This window comes from Fukomys damarensis, unplaced genomic scaffold, assembly GCF_012274545.1.
Source record: "Fukomys damarensis isolate Sample0158 unplaced genomic scaffold, DMR_v1.0_HiC HiC_scaffold_17, whole genome shotgun sequence".
Lineage (NCBI taxonomy): Eukaryota > Metazoa > Chordata > Mammalia > Rodentia > Bathyergidae > Fukomys > Fukomys damarensis.
The window spans coordinates 17,292,710-17,314,910 of NW_022900929.1; the positions used below are offsets into that span (position 1 = coordinate 17,292,710).

Sequence of the window (22,201 nt, forward strand, 5' to 3'; positions counted from 1 at the left end):
TCCCAGCTCTGATTCTTGTGCCCTCCTTGTTTTGCTTTTTTTAGAGCATTTGCACCGCCTAACACACTTCTCATTACTATTGAGTATTTAATGGGCCTCACCTGTCCTGCCCCATCCTCCAATGGACTGAGGCCCATAAAGAATGGGGCTTTTGCTGTATGCCTGGGACTCATTGTGTACTCAGAAAGTATTTGTCCAACAAGTCCAGATAGCAACTAACCATGTAAATGGAAAAGTGGTGTGGGAGGGTACGCAGAAGGTTTTGTCCAGGCAAAGGCAGGCTCACCCTGAGCTCACTATGCACATCCTGAGATCTCGGTGGTTTCTGCTTCCATTTTCTTCACAGTGAACCCTGAGTCCAACCCAAAGCCAGTGCAGTTTTGTCATTTCTCTTGTCTTCCCCAGGAGCAGGCCATAGAGGTGCTGACCCGCTCCAGCCTAGAAGTTGAGTTGGCCACCAAGGAGCGGGAGATTGCCCAGCTGGTGGAGGATGTGCAGAGGCTCCAGGCCAACCTTACAAAGCTACGTGAGAACTCAGCCAGCCAGATCTCCCAGCTCGAACAACAGCTGAGCGCCAAGAACAGCACGCTTAAAGTAAGAGCACCACCGGGGCATGGGGCACAAGGGGACCAGCAGGCTGAAACCACACTCACATCCACATGCACACCCTCTGCTTTCCAAGAACTGGCAGCACACTCGGTGGCTTTGAACCTTTGCCGGGCAGCTTGAAGCAGAGACCCAGAGCCTAGGGCAGGAAATAGGAGCTGAACCCATTGCTGGATCTGGCATAGACAGCATGTCCTCTCTACAGCCACTCCTTGCCTGAAACACAAGAGTCCCAGGTGCTTGGTGCATACACCTGCCTGCCTCACTACCTAAGAACTCCAAAGGCAGCGCCTGGTGCTCCTGGTGCTTCTGCGTGGGGCTTGGTGTGTGTCACAACCAGGCCATCGGTGTAGATGTGCCTTTAGTTGGCTCTGTGGGTCTCCCTGACTGTCTGTGGATGGGAGGACCCAGTGCACTGGAACCATGCCTTGTCCAGTATCTCAGCTACACAAAAGCCCAGCAGCCTCTGAGGTTCTGTCTGAGCCCCTGAGTTGAAGGATGTTCCCATGTCCTCCTGAGTCTCAGCATCCCCTTCCAGACAGACTGGCTAGGCAGCCTAGCAGAAGCCAGAATACTAAATAATAGTAATTATACTTGGAAGTACTTGCAGTCCTTCAAATCAAATGTAATTTGAAGACAGTTATGGAACCCTAGATTGGTGGGTGTCAGCACCATGAGGATTCTTGGGAGATACCTTCTTTGGCAGATGACGCAAGGCTAGGAAGGGACTCAGGGGTCTCCTGATCAGCCCAAGGAGTGCTCACCCAGGACTATCCCTGTTCCTGCTCCATAGCTCCTTGTTCCATGCATAAATGAACCAGTGTACAATAAATGAAGTCGATCAGGGTTAATTATAAAAATGTAAAGCAGCCAGGAGCAGTGGTGCATATCTGTAGTCCCAGCTACTAAGGTGACTAAGACTGGGGGCTGGCTTGCACCTGGGAGTTTAAGGGAAGCCTGAGCAACAGAGCAAAGATCCCATCTCAAAATAAGGAAAAAAGAAACTTTCTTCTTGTATAAAGTCATTTTAAAATGTAGTTAAGCCCATTTTGATTTTTTTTAATGGAGATTTTCTCCTCAGCATATACCCAAACTTAAATCTACAATTAAATTTCAGCAAGACTGTCGCTGACACCAGTGGCACCTGTGGCCCTCCCTTCTGGTTTTTTCTTTGCCTCCTTAGGGTGAATTTTATCCACTTTCTGAAAAACTGCTGGGTACAGTCCTATAGCTTTTGGAAGATGGTAGAAAGCTCGTCATATCCCTCATTAACCATGGCCACTATTTCTCCTGTTTCTCCAGCATTTCTTCTTTTCTCATCAGCTTGCCCAGTGAGTACCAGGACTCATTTTTTATCTCTAGATGAAACCTAATTTTCTCATGTTATAGCCATTTCTGACCCTCGCAATGGCATTATTATTAGATAATCTGCCTTTCTCCCCTTTGTCACAGTTGAAGGGCACGACTCGAATACATCCTGCGTATGACTGCATGCGACCAAGGGTGTAGACCTTCTATTTTTCATTATGAAGCAATTTCTTCTAAATCAGTTAAGGTTTTAATGTTTGCCTTCACAAAAAAATGAAACACATTTTCACAAATTAATGTTCTTTATCCGTATCTTGGGGGAATTCTTTAATACTATACAGTTAATGAAACAATTCAGCAATACTTCTTCTAAAATCATTGCTCCCTTATCTTCATCTGATCTAATAATCAAAACATATCCTCTAGTAACAAGACTTCTCTGATTTTAATTATCTTAACCCCTTGTTGCCAGGAGTAAAGATTTCTCTGATAGCAAACTCACTCACAAAAGGCCCTAGATTCCCCCAAAATGAGCAAATCTACCTCCCATACCCCAAAGGAATAAGGTTAATTGAATGAGATACCTTCCAAGGGCTTTGTTTTGTTCCGATGTGTGTAATTGATAGTCTCCAATCTAAACTAAGCAGGGATACAGTTTTTAGAGACCTATATTATGAATGAGATCTGTCACATCAGCAACCTGATGCTTTTGCGGGGGAGGACTCTGACTCCATGGTCAGAGCTACTGAAGAAGCAGTAGGAGAGCAAGTTAGGGCTTATCTTAACTTTGCTTGCCTCTTCCTCTCCCCAGGTCTCCCTCCCTCCATTTTTCCCCCCTTCTTTTTGAACCGTGTTTTCCAGCTTTGGAGGTCTGCAGAAAATGTAATGGGGGCTGACAATGAGATTCTGTTTGGTAAAGGTTACTATGCCTTCCTGTTCAACGTTCAGCTCTTTGAAATTGTGGGTGATTTGCCAAGAGTGTTTGAGAGTGGATCCCCCCCACCCTGCATCACTGGGGATTGATCCTTTTTTTATGTTTTGATTTTGGAACAGGGTCTCACTAAATTGCCCAGGTTATACTTGAACTTGTGCTTCTTCTCAGCCTGCCAAATAGCTTGCATATAGTCATGAGCACTATTCCTAACATCCCTTGATCTTGGAGACAAATGTCCATGTGTTTGATGACAATTACTTGGGCAGCACATGCCTTCCACAAGAAAAGCTTCATGAGTAGAAATCTTGAGTTCTGAGATGATTGGGCTTTTTCCATTAATACTCTGGTGGCATTGTCTGTAACTGAATATATTGGGGGACTGATAAATTGGTTTGCTGCCCCTAGCTGGTTGAAACTGTCCATCTTGTTCCCACTGAGATCTCTTTCTTTCATGTAGACAATAGATGTCATCCTGATGTCTGCCATTCTTTCCTGGTCAGGGTTCCACTCTTTCAAGCAAAGTTCACAGTCAGCACAGCACTATCCACATCTCATGCTGCATCCTCTAACCTTTAAATAGATGAGGAGACAGGCTTCCAAGTGGAGATGTTTCTTCCTGCCTAATGTGACAGGTGCTCAAGCACAGTGCCATTCGCAGAGGATAATTCCATATTCGTAATTAATGAAATAACCCGACTGCAATGACAGGGCTGCTATTTTTGATAACTCTGTGTTCCGTGGTTTTCTGTCGCAACACTTGAATATAGAGGCAGTGTAATTAGGCAGTCACCTGCATTATACTCACTATGGCATAGAAAATAATGCTACCAATAGCTTCAATTTAAAATGGGTATTTATAAGAAAGGCTAGCTAAAAGAATGCCAATCTCCCATAGAGAGAAATTACATTTTCTAAAGATGTCTTAAAGATTAACGCTTCCCACTGGGCAGGTAGGCAAGTATGTTAGAATCACCTAAGGGTCTTTTTCCAAACTCATGTGATTCTACCTGCTGCCCCCACCTCCTGAGGCTCTGATGGGTTCCATTAAGCACTGTGGGAATTTGCTGTGCTCCTCAGGCACAGGGGCAGAAAAAAAGACTGATAACCATTTCCTAGCCTCCTGTAGGCCCTTAAGTTCCAGACAGGTTCCATTTGCCCCTAGACCCTGCCTCTGGATCCCATAACTTCCATCTCCCAGCATTGTGGCTCTGAGGCCTGCTGTTGCTTTGCTTGGGCTACCCTCCATGAGGTCCTAACCAGCAGGCACAGGTTATAAAGTTCCAGTGACGCTTGCTCTATGAGTGAGTAGGGTGATCATCATGATCTCTGGTGATATCAGGCCCAGAGATGTCCAGCCTGTAGCTGTGGTAGGAGGCACAGCCCCGGTCTACATGTCCCTCCTCCCTGTTGTCACTGTGAGCCAATAGGCAGATGGAAAAAAGACCTCACCTCCAGAATGGCCCATGCAGGTTGTGACATCAGGCATTCAGGATCATACAGAGCCCAGGGCATGCAGTTCTAATAATAGCTGCCCTAGTTGAGCCTTAAAGACACTATGAGTAGGCCCAGGAAAGGAAGGAGCAAGAAGAAAGACCAGCACGGCCCCTTAGTGGGAAGCCGAAGCAGTCTGCTTGGCAGAGTTAGGCAGGGTGAGAAAAGAGGTGGCCTTTGATTGGCAGAAGAAGATCATAAGCAGGTTCCTATAAAGTCCCTGTAAATCATTTGGCATCTCCAACAGTGCTTTAAGGGAGCTAATTGTTCTTGGGCATCCATGGTGAATCCTCTCGGAAAGACACACTGGACCCACTCATTCAGTGAATCCAAAGAATTCACACCATCCTCAGCGTAACAGTACACCATGATATGCCACATATAGGTGACCTGAATATTAAAACAGATCCTTCTTGGGATCTGTTGTTATTCCATTCTGCAAAAAATTAGCTCCTGTCAACGCAGTGCCCAGGGCACAGTTCCTGGAAGGTGGAGGCATGTCATGTTTGCTAGCAGGGTCCCTCCTCTTCCAGAGCCATGCTTGATAGCCCTGCTGCTCTATCTGCTCTAGCCTCGGTGTGTTTGAACACCAGGATCCCACTTTGTGGAAGAGAAGGAGCCCCCTACTTCATAGGAAAGAGCAGGTCCTCCAGTGCAACCCTCAATCCCCCACCTTCTGGCCTTGGGGGATCTTTCCTTCCACCCTGTGTTCTCAGCATTCCCCTCAACACATGTAGAGCTCTCACCTCAGTGTTTCAGTGGATCCAGGACTAGAGCTTCCTCACTATCCAGGCACCAGGGCATCCCTGGGTTCCCCCCAGCCACAGCATCAGCAGATACCAAATTTACATGATTGCTGCCTCTCACCAAGGAACCATGTGATAGATATACTAATTGGGAGAGGGTTCCCATTCACAGATAAAGAGGTACAAGCTGCCTGGGCCTGGACCCCAGAGTCAACATCAGTGAGGGGTTGAGTAATGATCCAGGGAGGCCAAGCTGTCCATCCCAACACCCCAGCCTGAGCCAGCCGGCCACTGGTGGCACTGCTGAGAGTCAAGCCTACTCCTCTCTATTGCAGACTCCACCTCATCCCACGGTGGCCCCAAAGATGCATCCTCTTCTCCAGTCTTCATATTGGTCTAATGTACCAGAGGTCCCTTTGCTTGTAGCCTTAGAACTCCAAGAATTGTATTTTCCAACTTGAGAAAGATGGATCACCTTTATAAATTAAGCATCTTAACTTGTTGTGTACCAAAATGCCTGCTATTTTACATTAAAGCTCCTTATGATTTAAATTTTAACAGATTTTAGGATTTCGAGAGAGGCAGTTTCTCTAACAGTTGAGAAAGAAACCAAATAACCTTCTAGGTTCATAAACTTGGCTACAGCATAGACACAGTCATGGTGAGAGGCATTTGGCAGTCTCCACCGGATGACCCTGTGTATGCTTGCCACTGTCCTTTGAAGACTCACCTTAGTTTGGCCTTCCCCTACATTTCAGATAAGCAGCTTGATTTTTCATACCCAACAGGCCAAGTTCATCATCTAGGCTTGCACGCATCCATCTCTGAAAACTGCATCTTAGACACCTAACCTCTCAGACATCACAGCTCATCAGCCAGCACACAGTACATATCAGTAGTGACCACAGCAGTGACAGGGCTGTGACTCGCTGCTGGTACACATTGGGAGGAAGGATCAGTAGATCACTAGCCTAGGAAAGGGGCCAAATTCAAAATTCATTGTAGTTTCTACTCAAGGAATATTGCTTTCACAACATTATTGAATCTAACCACAGAAAGCCAGGACCATCTGTGCATTTTGGGCAAAGATAACCCAGTCTCCAGATTCTGCCTCTGTGGCATTGGCCTTAGCTGCTTCTCCTGCCCACTAACTTTAGCAGCAGGCACAGGACCTCCATGGAGCATACCCACGACCCTCCTCCTTCCTCCAATGCAGCTTTGAGATGTGACATGCACAGTGGATCACTTCTAAGGACACTGCCCTAGAGCTGGGTTGAAGTGTTCTGCAAGTCAGGACAAGCATCATGGGCATCATCCACCAGGTTTCCCTCCAACTTGTCTGCCCAAGACAAGAACTGTCATGATGGGTCAGTCGCAAAAAAGGTGTTGAGCACTTCTTGACTTTTTAACTATCCCTCCACTACCACCAGCACCACCATAACTGGGATTGAACCCAGGGATTTTGCACTCACTGAGCTACATCTTCAGCCCTTTATTTTAAGACAACGTCTTACTAAGTTGCCCAGGCTGGGCTTGAACTTGGGGCCCTCCTGCCTCAGCCTCTCAGAGTGCTAGGATGATAGGCATGGACCACTGTGTTTAGCTGCTATTCAGCCTCCCAGCCATGCTGCAGATAATGTTCTACAAAGGAAGGAGGTAGGCACATTAGAGCTTCCCACTAGTCAACTATAGGGAAGAGAATGAAATAATCACTTCTTTAGGAGCACCTTCTGAGAATTTTTTGTGGGAAAATGAGTGCCCACTACCCCACATTTGATTGATTATGACTGAGAAAACCGTTATAATATATAAAGTTGGCAAGAGATCTGAAAAAGGAATAAGGCAGAGCAATTTTATACCACACAAAATTGCCAGCAGAGGCAGCAGATGGCTAGGCCAGTGTCATTTACAGAACACTTGCATTCTCTAAATAGCAGGTGGGGTCAGAGACAGAGGAGCATTAAGACTGATGGCCACTAGGTATCTCCTGCCCACACCAGAATGTTCTTGGGCATCTTAAACTGTGGTCTTAGTCATAGCTGGGAAAGCAGAGCATAACATGACCCTTGGAAACCCTGTAGATGGGAGGGGCTGACCTCTCAAGCCATGGATTGTATTCAGCTTAAGTTTAACCCTGCCCTGTCCTCGAAGTTTATGTCAAAAGGTCTTCTTTAGCCAGGGATTTAGCTCACTGGTTCTACCACCTGCTTTGAAAGCACAAGGACCTGATTTCAATCCCCAGTACCCCAAAAAAAGGCCTTCTTTAACTCAAGGAACTCCCTTTGAGGGAGACCAGATACAAAATGGTCCAAAAACACCTTTCTAGGACACAGCTCGACTAAGGCCCTGCACCAGCTGCTCTTGCCAGCCTTTAGAAATGCTCAACAACCTCTGACTATTCTGTACTACCCGAGAATTATCACACTTTGGGAAAGTGTTGTCACTCCCCGAGAGGTCTGTGGGGACCAGAAGTCCCTATAAGGCTGCTTATACCCCAAATATCAATAACCATGGCACAAATTCTTTTTCTGGATGCTTGTTAGATGCTAGTACTCTATAGCAAAGAGCTTGCGTCTCTCTTTAGCAGGGGTCCCCAAAAGGTGTGGACAGCAAGCCAGACACCTTTTATGAAATACCACACACTGCTTTTAAATGCCAAGTATACATCTCTGCTTTAATTTTCTGTTTCCTGGTATTTTGTGCAAAGTGTAATTTCCCTTGTTCTGTTTGCCGCTTTTGTGAAGCTTTTCCCTTCCACTTATATTGCATTTTACACATAAACCTTGATTGCTCAGAGTCCAGCTGCACTCATGGGCTAGGCCAAAAGAGGAAGGCAAAAGGTGGCACTCACACTGCCAGTTTCCCCACTCCACAGTGGCCAAGTGTCATACAGAGAACATGGTCAACAAAGACCATCAGCCTTTTAGACGTGGCCACTAACAAATTTCTCTCTGTTTTTAGCAACTGGAAGAAAAACTCAAAGGCCAGGCTGACTATGAAGAAGTGAAGAAAGAGCTGAAGTAAGTCTGAAGATTCTGGGAAGATCATCTGCCAGCAGATGCCAGGTGGTGTCAGGGCAGCTGCGAACCCTGGAGCTCTGCTTCTGTGGTGCCCTGGGCTGCCCAGCACTGGGAGTGTTTGTACTTGGGCCTCTCCTGGAATTCTTTAATCTTTTTATAAGACCATGTGCATTTAAAAGGATCCTGGGGCCAGGGATTTAGCTCAGTGGTTCCAAGCGCAAGGATTAGAGTTCAATCCCCAGTACTATAGCTAGATAGACAGACAGACAGACAGACAGACAGTATTCCAGCTAGGCGTGGTGGTGCATGCCTGTAATCCCCTCACTTGGGAGGCTGAGGCAGGAGGATCACTGTGAGTTCAATACCAGCCTGGGCTACATAGTGAGACCCTGTCTCAAAAAACAAACAAACAAACAAAAAATATCCCAGAGTATGCACAGAGTCAAGGGGAAATACTGCCTTTACAGAAATTGTAAATAGCCTGTTTTTCAGATGTAAAATCTCCAAGGAGAAGCAGAGCCTTCTACACTTAGGCCCCCTTTTCCCAAACTCATTCCCTTTCATGAGGCCACAGCTGAAAGCTGTTCATCCTCCAGGGCTGGTACTACTTTCTCGTGCTTAGAAGTTCCCTCTCCAGGCCCTAGCTGCCTCCTAAACCCTTGCCTTTCACTTTTCCTCCAAGCCCATGCTTGCTCTCCAAAGCTCCCAGGCCTGGCCCCTACCTGTCATCCCCTTCAAGCTCACTGATACCTCCCCCAGTCAGCCCATGCCAGCTCTTCCATGGTGCACAAGGCTTCCCTTGACCTTCTGCCTGAGCGTCCCAGGCCACTCTTTGGCTCCATCTTGCCTTCTAAGGTTACCCAGCAATGTGTCCCTCAGACCCTGTAAGGGCCTGAGCTCTGGGCTCTTCCCAGGAGGAGAGCTTCCTTGGCCTCTTCTGTCCTCTGCCCCCCCACCCCCCTGCACCTAGAGAAACTGGCTCTTGCAGCTTCAGCTTTGCCTGGAGCCACTCTTTCTGGTCTTAGGCTCCACCTCCAGGAAACAATATTTTGGATTTTGGTTTGTTTTTGGTTTTGAATATTTGTATATATGGAATGAGGTATCTTAGAGATAGGACCCAAATCTAAACACAATATTTATTTATGTTTCATATGCATCTTATACACATATCCTGAAAGGTAAGTTTATGTAGTATTTTTAATGATTTTTGTACATGAAGCAAAGTGTCACAATGTGGGATTTTCCACTGTAGACTCATACCAGCATTCAGAAAGTTTTGGTTTTCAAATTTGGGTTGCATAACCTGTATAGACTAAATCAGCCTCTCACTGCATCATCCTAAAGAAGACCCCAAACAAGGAACAAGTATATAGTTGCAAACAACATGAATTGTTCTTTTAAGAGAGAGAGACAGAGAGAGAGAGAGACAGAGAGACAGAGACAGAGAGAGAGAGAGAGAGAGAGACAGAGAGAGAGAGACAGAGAGACAGAGACAGAGAGAGAGAGAGAGAGAGAGAGAGAGAGAGAGAGAAGGAGAGAGGCAAGTTTGTCCAGAGAGCTCATAGCCTCTCCTGTGTAATATGAAAAACCCAGTATTCTCACATGGTTCATTCCACCTTGTCCCTGTTTTTGTTAGTTGATACAGTAGATACAATGCAAAAATGCAGACAACTAGAGAGGCCAGTCCTTGTCCTTAGCCTAACCAGCACAGAAGCTGTGGAGGCCCTTCACCTGTAATAACATCTTTACCACCACTGTGTGAGCTTGAAGTAAGGCTGGAGACTAAAATCTCAGCTGCAGAAATGCTGGGAGGGTCCATTTGACTTGCTGCCTACAAATTGTAAACCTAGCTCTGGACCCAGCCTATCCAAGCCCCATTGTTCCCTACTGAGCAGCTTCTTAGGGCCCCACAGTCTCACGTCCCCTATTCTCTCTGATGCTGGCAGAAAGAAAGGACCATCCCCAGCAAAAAGAGCATGAGAAACAGTAGTTCCAGAGACTTTACCTCACATGGCTCCTGGCTTGTTCAGACAGTCCAGAGCCTGGAGTAGCTCTGGAACCTAGCCCATGCTCATGCAAATGGGAACAATAGGGAAAGGTGTTCAACATGCCTCTGTCTTTAGAGCTTCTTCCCAGATCTGGGATTGCACGGTCTGCTTGCCTGGCCTTTGAGCCATCTCTGTGTGGGATATTGCTCTTTGTCTATTTTCCCTGGGCCCTGAGTGGGTGCTGATTACCAAATTCATGTCCATAGTAGAGAGTTGCCTTCTCTGTGGTGTCCCTGGGAGAACTTTTTCATTCCCTTTAAGCTTCACAAATACATTCCACTCATAACAATGTGATGTCTGTATTAAACTTTAAAATTATACTCAGAACAGACCTGGTGTGATTCCATATGGAATGATTTACATGCTGGGCAAAAAAATCTTTTGCTAGCCAACTGCTAGTTGAATACTAGTTATTCTAAAGACATTATCAGATTAAAGCTCCTGCCAGGGAAGTTGTTAAAATTGTCAGTTCTTCAGCTCCTGGAGAGCAGGAAATTGTAACATTAATGCTTATTAGCGTGGCTGTTATCAAAGGTACAAGTAGAAAATCACTGCTCTGTCTTGCTCTTTCAGTATCCTGAAGTCCATGGAGTTTGCACCATCAGAAGGAGCTGGGACGCAGGTATACTCTCTCACTGTGTTCTTGGAGCAGTGGCAGCAGTGCTACTGGCCATTGCTGATCCCTAGGGCCTGCTTTCCCATCTCCACCTTTATTTGGGTCCTCTCACTTGTGTTTCTGAGTCCTTCTCCAAGAACATTTAACCAAGCAGAAGCAAATAATCTAATTAGCCAAAAAGGGAAAAGTTTTCCAAAGTGTTCACTCATTTCCAGCAAAATTGTCATTTCACTTGGCCAGGCACTAAGAACATGAATATAGAACAACTTCAGAGACTTGGGGTACAGTTCAGCAGTAGAGTACAGATTTAGCATGTGCAAGGGTTCCACCCCAGCATCAAAACAAAATAAAATTCAGGTTGTGTTCATGATCAAAAAATAGATAGGCTTAGGAACATTAATTAATTGTGTACCTCCTCAGTGGAAAAGCGTTGGTGGCCAGTTTAATTACATCCTTAAGCCAGGCATGATGATGTACACATTGAGTCCTAACTACTTGGGAGGCTGAGGCAGGAGAATCGTGTGGGCCCGGGACAACATAATAAGCCTGGGCAATACAGTAAGAAGACCCTGCCTCTCATTTTAAAAACATTTTAAAGAGCTGGGGATTTAGCTTAGTGGTGCTGCCACCTGCCTGGCAAGTGCAAAGACCTGACTTCGATCCCTGGCACCCCCCGCAAAAAAACTTTTTTATTTAAATCAAAAATATTTACATCACAGGTATATTTCCAATCTCCAAAAGGCAACTGACATTATCATGCTACAGAAAGAAAAAAAAATTGAAAGTTTACATTATTTTCTGACACAGGTTGGTAGCTTGGCAGCCTGTCTTATTGCCACATAAGGCCCAGGCTTAGACTACTGGTGTTTGGGGACAGAATAGAGAATAATTAATTGTCTAGAAGCCATACAAGTCTAAGGCAAGGGGGAAAAAATACCTCAACAGAAATTAATTCTTTTTCAAAGCAATTTGAATGTTTTCCAAGAGTCCATGAAATATCCTTGGGGGAAATCCGCTCTTTGCAACAGAAAGCTGAGGTGGGAAGGCAGGCAGATGGGTGGTAGGTCTGGGGCCCCAGGAGCTGGTGATGGCCATCCCACGGTGAGCCCCCCTCTGCCCCATCTAGGAAGCAGCCAAGCCCCTGGAGGTGCTGCTACTGGAGAAGAACCGCTCACTGCAGTCCGAGAATGCTGCACTGCGCATCTCCAACAGCGACCTGAGCGGTAGGTGGACAGGTGTTGAGTGCCGTGCTTGGTTCGCTTCCAGGGGTCAAGGAAGAGGAGGGTGACATGTGAGTCTGGGCTCGTGCATGGCGGGAGCACCGCCGGTTGGTGAGGACTGTGACTAACCTTGAGTGTTTGGTGACCCCCTCCTCAACGCTCTGCCCCACCTGCCCTGTGACAAAATGCGCGCACCCTGCAGCGAGTCTGCACAGGTTCCAGGAGGGACAACCTCAGGATGTTGGCTTTCCAATCTTTTGTAGTTGTGCTGCAAACAGGCCAGGGGCAAAAGCCAGCATGGCCCTTCTTGAGTGTCTCTGGGGGCTGCTTACAGAGGTCGCCTGCCCTCCCAGGCCCAGGGTGCTTTTCTTCCTTTGTCAGGTTTTCCTTGTGGATGCGTTTCCCACCCCCATCCTTAGCCTTTCTTTGCTCGTCCCAAAATGGTGGTGTCACTGACTGCTTCTGGTTTGGCAGCTGGTAAACCGCGTTAACAGTGTGTGGGCTCTGATGATATTGCATTTCTAAAATGTGCGCGCCTTTGATTGCGTGGACTCGGTGCGGTACCTTCACCTCAGGGCACGTGGGGGAGCAACCCCACTGGTCCCCAAATGTCGGTGTTTGCTGCTCCTCAGGCAGGGCCCTCTGGTGATAGCTCAAATGCTAGAGGCCCCACTCGAGGCCCACGACCTGTCGACTCTTCCCTCTGTGTGTTACCGGATCCTTGTCACTAGCACTTTGAACCTTTGTCAAAGGGGATTCTCCAGGCTGCGACATACAAGAAAGGTGCAAACACGAATGCATGTGGCTTGTTTTGGGGGGCCTCGTTTGGCTGATTGACAAATTCAATCAAAAAAACAAATCAATCCACCTCATTGGCCCTTATAAAATCTGCACTTTTATTTTTTTCCCTTTTGTGGGGCAAACTTACTTTGCATTCTGGTCTTGGTATTTTTTCCCCTTTGGAATCCCCCATAATGCATTCTGTTTGCCCTTCCTTGTAGGGTCAGCCAGGAGAAAAGGGAAAGACCAGCCTGAGAGTCGGCGCCCTGGACCCTTGCCGGCCTCCCCTCCTCCTCAGTTGCCCCGCAACACGGGGGAGCAGGCTTCCAATACTAATGGTACACACCAGTTCTCACCAGCGGGGTTAAGTCAAGACTTTTTCAGCTCATCCCTGGCAAGCCCCAGCCTACCCCTGGCTTCTACAGGAAAATTTGCACTAAACTCTCTCCTCCAGCGACAGCTAATGCACTCCTTCTACTCCAAGGCCATGCAGGAAGCAGGAAGCACAAGCATGATTTTTTCAACAGGTCCCTACAGCACAAATTCCATATCTTCCCCAACTCCATTACAACAAAGCCCAGATGTAAATGGCATGGCCCCATCTCCCAGTCAGTCCGAAAGTGCTGGGAGCGTCTCCGAGGGCGAGGAGATAGACACTGCAGAAATCGCCCGGCAGGTTAAAGAGCAGCTGATCAAGCACAATATTGGACAGCGCATTTTTGGACATTATGTCTTGGGACTGTCACAAGGGTCTGTGAGTGAGATCCTGGCCCGGCCAAAGCCCTGGAATAAATTGACTGTCCGCGGTAAAGAGCCATTCCACAAGATGAAGCAGTTCCTCTCCGATGAACAGAACATCTTGGCCCTGCGCAGCATCCAAGGCAGACAAAGAGGTAAGAGACACCCTCGAGTTGGTGCCAGCGTGTGAGGCCACATGGGTGCATGCGTGCGTGCATGCGGTGTGTGTGTGTCTGAGTGTGTGACAAAACATTTGTACATCACATCAGGTAAAATTCTCTTCGGTTGTGCCATTTCTAGAGCTCAAGGGTTGACCGCATGAGCTGCAGCCTTTTGATTTGGGGGAGCTGGCCTTGAGAACTCACTCTGCTCCTTGCACTTAGGGAATTCAGGATCTCTGCTGAGTGCTAAATTAGGGGCAATTGCATTGTGCACAGCATTCTGGCATGTTTCTCACCCCTGGTCCCAATTGGCCTGGGTGGTGGCCTTACATTGGGAGTGGCCCTCAGGTACCATCCAGCCCTGTAGCAGCAGCATTGACTGGGCTCCATCCTCATCCAGCGTTGATTCTGCAGGGCAAACCTTTCAAAGCTGCCTCCCTCCTCTTCTCCTCTGACCCCTCCGAGAGGATGTGCCTTGTGGTCACCTAAACTCATTTATGTTCCACTAGTGATTTTTTTTTTTTTTTTTAGCACTACAAGCAAAACACGCCTGCCTTGAGTAAAATACATGAAAGTCCTATTTAAACACCCTTCCTACTCCACCCTCCATAAAAAGATCAAAAGTCTGCAGCCACATCCACAATATAAAGAATTCCTGCTCTCTTCAGGAACAGGGGACCCATGTGCCAAGTCAGCAGTGATTCAGAGAGGGAATTTTGTTAGCCACACTGCAAACACACATTTGAAATTTAAACCTAGACAGAGAAGGGAGACTTTCAATGTTCCAAACAGCATCAATTTGCACTAAGAACGCAGAGCGTTTTATGGTGATGTTAACTGAAATTGAATGTCTTTGGATGATTAATGGGAGCTTCATTCTGGGGGCTGGCGGGTGATTTGCTTGGAGACAGCTCTCTCTCCCTGCGACCCGCTTGGCAACAGTGGCTGTAGGCCACTGCCTAGGTTTGTCCAATCTCCTCTTGCAGTAGAACCATGGCCTCGGCAGACCAGTCAACCAGGGAAAGGCCTCTCCAAAGTTTCTAGGAGCTCCAAGTTGCACAGGAAGCCCTGAGCCCTTTCTTTAGTGCCAGGCGGCTCAGATTTCATGTCACACAGCCCATATCGTTGACGCCACCATTCCCCTGATTGTTTTGTTCTTACCACACTTGTTTTTCAACAGAGAATCCAGGCCAGAGCCTGAACAGACTATTTCAGGAAGTACCGAAACGAAGAAATGGGTCTGAAGGTATGTTGCAGGCAGGTGTTTTTCTTTGCAGTTAGTAACCTAGGAAGCAGCATGTCGTTAGCTGTGTTTTTTGGGTTCAAACTGTGCAGTGTGATTCTGGCCTGGAACCTGATGGAAAAACAGAGCTAGTAAGTATAAAACAAAACACGGGTTCAGGAGGCCCATCCCCTCCCCCCTGAGCTGCCTGTACTCTACAGAGTGCAGACCAAGTGCAAGAAGGTGTCTCTGAGATTAGTCCCAAAGCACAGGTCCCATTCCAATTACACTATGCCTGTTTTCTCAGAAGCAGGTGAAAGAATAACAGTTATTGCTCTGAGAAAAATCAAGTTACCAAGTCAAACCAGATACTGCTGCTTCCTCAAACTTTTAACTCTAAAATATGTGAAAGGCCCCACAAGTGGACAGATTACAAATGCAGTCAGTTCCCCCTAAGGCAGGTAAACCCCCACTGCATTCCTTGAAGTTTCATCTCTGATGGGGCTTCATCCTGGTAGTTTCCTTGTTTAAACAGTTTCATGTGGCGCTTCCTATTGAGTAAGGTAGTGAAAAATTGAAATATCTGGACAGCTTCCAGAAAGAAATGGGGCCAGCCCCTGAGCCCTGGTAGCTTCAGGGTGTCTGCACATGTGGCTGCTATGCAGAACACCACCATGTGACCCTAAGAATGCGTTCTTGTTCTTTAGGATTCCCTGTAGGCTTCTCTCCTTATTTGTGAATTTCAAAAAAAGACAATAGATCCCCCATAAAATTGAGTTCAGCCTTGTGCCTCTTGACCTGGTGTACCCACATTATTGATGAAGGATCAACTTCAGCCTTTTGCCTCCTTTGCAATTTTTCCTGTTCGGGAAAAATAAATGTACAAAGCGTGAATATAGTTCTGAACCGAAGCGGTTGTTGAAGACGCTTCTAAATGACTTATGAAAAACAAGGCCTTTGAATCTGCCCATTTTTTTGTACTGCATTCAGTGATTCATCCTCCCTGGTACTAACCCACAGACAGAGGCCGGCTCAGGTGAATGTGCACGCCAGTCCTGCTGGCCAAGTAACATTGATTGAAGCAGGTTCAGCAGGAAGCCTCCTGCATGGTGTCTAGGTACCTGCTGTGAAAGTGCTGGCCCATGGGAGGCCATGCCTACCTCCTTATATCACTGGCCTCATCTCAGGGCCATTTATCAAAATGATGTCTTCATGTGACATTGATTTTCTTACCCAAAGTTTGGTTTGATATCATCGCTTGACTTTTCCCTACAGGTAACATCACCACACGGATCCGAGCCTCAGAGACGGGTTCTGATGAAGCAATCAAGTCCATCCTGGAACAAGCCAAGAGGGAGCTCCAAGTTCAAAAAACTGGTACGGCTTCTACTTCTTCAACCACTGTCTTCCAAGCTTAATTAAAAGAATTGTCTTGAGCATTCTGGTCAGCAGTGATTAAATTTTAAACAGTAGTGAGCATTTAGGAACATGCAGAGGAGTGGAGATTTGTGTGATCTGTCTCGCTATTATTAGTTACTGTCATTCCCCAGCAACAACTCAAGAATGTTACCCAGGACTTAGAGTCTCCTTAAATTAGCAGGCAGTAGTTGGGCTGAGGATGTAGTTCAGTGGCATTGTGCCTACCTCGAAAATGCAGGGTCCTGAGTTCGATCCCCGGTACTGAAAAAAAAATTAGCAGGTAGTTTGTATCAAATATCCTTTTTAAAATACAGTGCAGGCTTTTGTTATTTAGTTATTATCATACTTGACCAAATGCAGCTAAAAAAAGAATGTGAAAAACTAAAGCCTTACCAGGTGCATGATCGAAACATAGATGGTAGTGGGGAGCAGGCAGTCCCTGTGGATAGATGTCCACCTCTGCATCCTACCTATAGAACCAGGGCTTCCTGAGAATCACGTCTTCCAGAGGACAGAGCCTCTGTTTCACCTTCTCTGGCTGAACTTTGACTGGAAAGAGGACCATGCTGCAGGCTCTAATTGGACCCTTCTATGGGAGAGGAGACTTCATACCCATGAAGCACTCCTCTGCAGAGCATCTCCCCATGGACCTAGTCACAGGGTGCCTGCCTGGCCTTCAGGGAGCCACCATGACAGCTGCACACAGGCCACCAGCTTGCTTGCCACTCACCTGGTTGCTCACTCCTCCTAGCACAGGGCTTGTCTAGTAGGTGAGTTCATGCTCCCTTCTGGGGTCCAAAGCTAGGCTTATTTCCACTGCCTCAAACTGAGTCCTCATATCACAGAGGATAGTTTTGGTCACTTGTTATTTCTGTTTATCAGCCTCAGTGCTAAAATAATTTGCCCAAGCTCATTAGATGGTTAGCACAATGGTAACCCTGGCCTCCTATCTCCAGTGCCAGCACTTTCTCCTCTGGTGCCATCTGCTTATAAAGGTTCCAGAGAAGTAGGACATCATCTCGATGGGGCTGAGGCTCTTTAACCCAGTGTGGTTCTTGTTCTCTCTGGCCAGAGTTAAAATTGAAACCCACTCATCTCCATGTGTCAGGATAGCCAGAACACTTAGCAAAGCACCCTGGCAGGGGTTGAGAGGAAAGGCCCACTGCAAGGTGAGATGCCCTTCATGGGCCACTTCCTGGCCAAGCCGTGGTTCCTTTGTCTGACACGCTGTGAGGGCTGCTGAGCTGTAGGAAGAGCCCTGTTATACACAGGAAGCTACTTAAGCAGTGTCAAGGTGTTTCTGTTGTTTGCAGTATTTAGGCATCCTTTAAAGCAGATAAAGAGCTAACTTGTAGGACTTCCTTTCCTAGACATGAAAGTATATGATTTGGGGAACAAGGTACAAAGCCAGGGAACCCATAGACTTCCCAAATGTCAGATCCAGGCCCCCTGAAGGCACACTTCACATAGTGGCTGTCTCAGCCAGAGGCACACTCCATTGTCACCAGGAGCTGGTAGGAAATGCAGAAGCTGGCCAGCCCCAAACCTCCTCAAGCACACACAGGGCAGGGCCTGGTTAACCTTTGATCTGGTCGAGCAGCCATTCCCCCCATTTATAAGTGAAAAAGGTGGGGCCCAGCAGTGCCTGTGACTTCTTTAAGCCACATAGCCCTAGGTTCCTGAGCCAGGGACTTTCCCTGAACCCCTCTGTCACTCCCCTTTGTTCCTGTCAGTGAGACCCAGTCCTGCCGACAACACCACAGGCATCTACCAACAGAGCATTAGTGCCCGAATAATGGTCACTGGTCCCTTGGGAGGCTCTGGCCTCTTGTTGTGTTTGACAGAACCATTAGAGTTGTGGGAAATAGCACAAGAGATTTAACATCAAGTTTAACGTTCTCCACAAAGGAAGCCCAGGAGGCAGTATCCCTGAGCATTTCCATGGCTCCTACCTTCATCATATTCGGTGATAAGAAATCCAGCAGGTGTGGAATGAGCCAGCAGGCCAACAAGCAGGGACCTCAGTCCTGTGTGCCTGCTGTTCAGATGGGATGCATAAATGTTTCAGTGACAGGGGAAATACTAGGATAATAGCTCAGTGTGGTTCTCCTAAATAACCCATGCTGTGTGGTGGGGCAAGGTAGAATGAAGCACCAGCTGCAGGGTACAGTCCACTTCAACCTCTCCTCTGTGTTTGCTCCACACAGCAGAGCCGGCCCAGCCATCTTCCACATCCAGCAGCGGGAACTCTGATGATGCTATCCGCTCCATCCTACAGCAAGCCCGCCGCGAAATGGAAGCCCAGCAGGCCGCCCTTGACCCTGCCTTAAAACCAGCCCCACTGTCCCAGCCCGACCTTGCTCTCCTGGCCCCCAAGCTCCTGTCTGCCTCACCCATGACCACCGTGTCCAGTTACTCTCCTCTCGCTATCTCCCTGAAGAAAACACCGTCAACCCCTGAGGCCAGCGCCTCAGCCCTGCCCAACACTCCAGCCCTCAAAAAAGAGGCCCAAGATGTGCCTGCCCTGGACTCACAGGGCATGGCAGATACTGCACAAGGGGTTCTGAGGCACGTGAAGAGTGAGCTGGGCCGTGGGAGTGGGTGGAAAGACCACTGGTGGAGCCCTGCACAGCCTGAGAGAAGAAACCCTACCTCCTCTGAAGAGACAAAGGGTGAAGAGGCCACTGGTGGGAAAGAAAAGGGCAGTGGGGCCGGCCAGCCTCGGGCTGAGCGCAGCCAGCTCCAGGGACCCTCATCAGAATACTGGAAAGAGTGGCCCAACGCTGAATCTCCATACTCCCAGAGCTCAGAGCTGAGTCTAACTGGAGCCAGCCGCAGCGAGACACCCCAGAACAGTCCTCTGCCTTCCTCTCCAATCGTGCCCATAACAAAGCCCACCAAGCCCTCCGTCCCTCCACTGACCCCTGAACAGTATGAGATCTACATGTACCAGGAGGTGGACACCATTGAGCTCACCCGGCAGGTTAAAGAGAAGCTGGCCAAGAATGGCATCTGCCAGAGGATCTTCGGGGAGAAGGTAAGGGCTTTCATTCAGGGCTTGCATGTGCATTTCCTCTCATGGCTTAGGACTGTTTTCTGTCCTGAGGGACTTGGCCATCACCCATTTAATTGACTCAAGTGCATCATGTTGTCACTTACTCTCAATTGCCATAGAGGCCACCAGCTCCCTGATCCCATTAGCTGAGCCCCATGGCAAGCCAAGTTCTGGTCATGGCCTCTCCCCTCGTGCTGTCCTTTGGACTTTGCAGCCACACTGGGGGATGCCTCAAAAGTGGCCACACAGCAGATAAGGAACCAAGGCTCAGGGAGGTTAATTGCTCACCCTAGGATGGCAGATGACTCTGTCCACTGCCAAGTGAAATTGAGAGACACTCCCCTTACAGGCTTCTTTTTGGCCATAAAAAGTCTGATCTGATGATATAGAGAGACAACCAACCAACAGAGAACCAAAATGGATTTGATAGAAAAGTTACCCTGAACCTAACTGTTCCTTCCCCAGACAGCTCAGAAAGCACTTGGATATTTTCCAGTCAGGGAGGCAAAGCAACAGCCCAACACACATACCTGGTGAGAGCTGCCATCTCCATGTCATCCCTCCCCAGTTCTTGAAAGTGTGATAGTTCTTGGATGAGCTTCCAGACCTTTCTGTTCTTGGCACTTCCTTGATGACAGATTCTGGATAATGGGGATTTGCTATGCCTTTAAAATCTAAAATAAACATAACGCCCTAGTATCATTTTAGATTGAGTAATGAATTGCTGAACATGAGAAGCGCACCACTCCGCTGGGAGACAGCCTTCCCAGAGGGCACATGGTTGGATCCATAGTGGTCAGTCACCTTCCCTGCATAGCCTTTGGCTCCATGCTTGCCATGCACCCTGCCATCAACCTTAGTGTCTAGTTGTGAACTCTGTCTTGATTTTGCAAAAGGTGATGGAGGTACATACAAGCGAGGGTGGGAATTTAAAGTCCCTTGAGATTTCTAGTTCAGTGTTGTAAAAATATCATTTGAGAACATTTAAATAAACGTTTGTGCTCATGCCTTAAATTTAGCAGACTTAATAGCATTGCACTTCTTTGGCCCATGAGTGCAGTTTATTCTGGAACTTGAGAACTTCTCAAAAGAGTGATGGGATGCAGCCCCTAAATATCTCTGGGCTGCATCTGTGTCCTGGGTGGGGTGTGTGTGCCTATACATATGTATGGCCATATGTAAGCGTCAGAAGCCTTGGGGGTGTGCATGCAACTTGTCGATCGTCTGCAGCTGAATATTACTCCAGACTGGCTCCCGTTCCCCCATGGCTCACCTCTGGGCTGAGTGTGATGAGAGAGAGCAAACCTTTGTAAAGCCACCCTGGCTTGACATAAGCAAAGCAGTCTGGCTTCTCCAGCCCCCTTAGGGATTCCCAACTCCTGCACCTTGAGGAGTTCTGGCCCCAGCCCCCTAGCCTTTCCTGGTATCCCTAGGCGGTGAGCAAGATGCTTCTCAGTGCTTCTTCCTCAGCTGTTGAGATGACAGCCTCAAAGCCTTGGGAGGATCCAGGTCCCAGGAAGGAATTCCACATCTCCCTGGAAGCTGGAAGCTGAGACTATAACGATGGCTTGCCCAGAACCCCTCCTTGTGCCAGGCCATCAGCCCAACAGTGCTCTCATAAAGCTTATTCCTACCCAAGCAGTCACAGTCCCCCAAGCTGTGGTTCCCCAGGCTCCCTGTGTACCCTCATCCCTTCCATACCCCTACACCGCCATGTGTGCATCACTAAAGCACATCGTGACATTATTTAATACCTAGATGCTGATTGTGTTTCTCTGGGTGCCGCTTCAGGTGCTGGGCCTTTCCCAGGGCAGCGTCAGTGACATGCTATCTCGGCCGAAGCCATGGAGCAAGCTAACCCAGAAAGGCCGAGAACCCTTCATCCGGATGCAGCTCTGGCTAAATGGCGAGCTGGGCCAAGGAGTGCTGCCTGTGCAGGGACAACCACAAGGGCCAGGTGAGGCCGCCCCTGCCCTCCCGCTGCTGCTTCAGAGAGGGAGAAGTAATCTGGTCAGGGAAGGGTACCCTCCTCCAACTGCTGGCTATCCCAGGAGGCTGAGTTCTGCCCGCCTCCTTCCACAACCTGTCGCTATGGGACTGACTTTAGTTTTTAGGAGCAAGAAGATTGTACCTGGCTAATTTTATAAGCAGCAGAAAATGAGTTCCCAATTAAGAAAATTCTGTTTATACACAAATATAGGTAAAAGTCAAGTAGCTAAATCAGGGAATCAGGAAGGAAACCCAGCCAAAGACAGAAGTGAAAGTGTCACAGGCAATGGCTTCTGCCTGTTCTCAGTCCAGGCCTGTATGGCAGCTGCTTCCAGGCCTCAATGGCCCCATCCCATCCTGATCCTGGCCTGCCCATGAGCAACAGGAGGCCTCCTCCTTCTTCACCTCCCTCCCGCCTTTGTGGAGAGCCACTTTTCCTACTGATCTTTGTACCTTGTTTAGTTAAAAAAAAAAAAAAACTGAGCTGCTGCTTCATTTAACTGTCTTTTTCTTCTCTAGTCCTCCATTCGGTGACGTCACTGCAGGACCCCTTACAGCAGGGCTGTGTGAGCTCAGGTAAATAACCTATTTCTGCTGGTTTGTGTGAACTATCTCACTGTTTTTCATGGTCCCCTTCTTGGGGTCTGGGCCAGGATACTGAGGCATCCTTTGATCTGGATCTCATGAACTGGAAGTAAGCTCACACCTGTCCCCAACCTTGGCTTCCGTCCCTCCTGTGCTGCATTTTGAGTGTCATATAAATGCAATCATACAAGCGATGACCTTCAGAGATAGGTTTTTTTCCCTAGCTATAATGTCCTTGAGGTCCATTCAGCTCATTGCATGTA

General features: G+C 47.8%; 1 protein-coding gene across 2 annotated transcripts in view; it reads left to right on the forward strand.

The window, feature by feature from the left end:
- The window catches only part of Cux1 (cut like homeobox 1), a 353,130-nt gene that overhangs the window by 270,329 nt on the left and 60,600 nt on the right, over positions 1-22,201 (forward strand). The window contains exons 11-14 of one of the 2 annotated variants that reach the window (XM_010618936.3): positions 412-594; positions 8,047-8,105; positions 10,727-10,775; positions 11,896-11,992. In XM_010618936.3, coding sequence (XP_010617238.1) covers positions 412-594; positions 8,047-8,105; positions 10,727-10,775; positions 11,896-11,992 — 388 coding nt within the window. Of the gene's footprint in view, positions 1-405; positions 595-8,046; positions 8,106-10,726; positions 10,776-11,895; positions 11,993-22,201 lie in introns of both variants that reach the window. The other variant, XM_010618935.3, reaches the window with a different exon arrangement.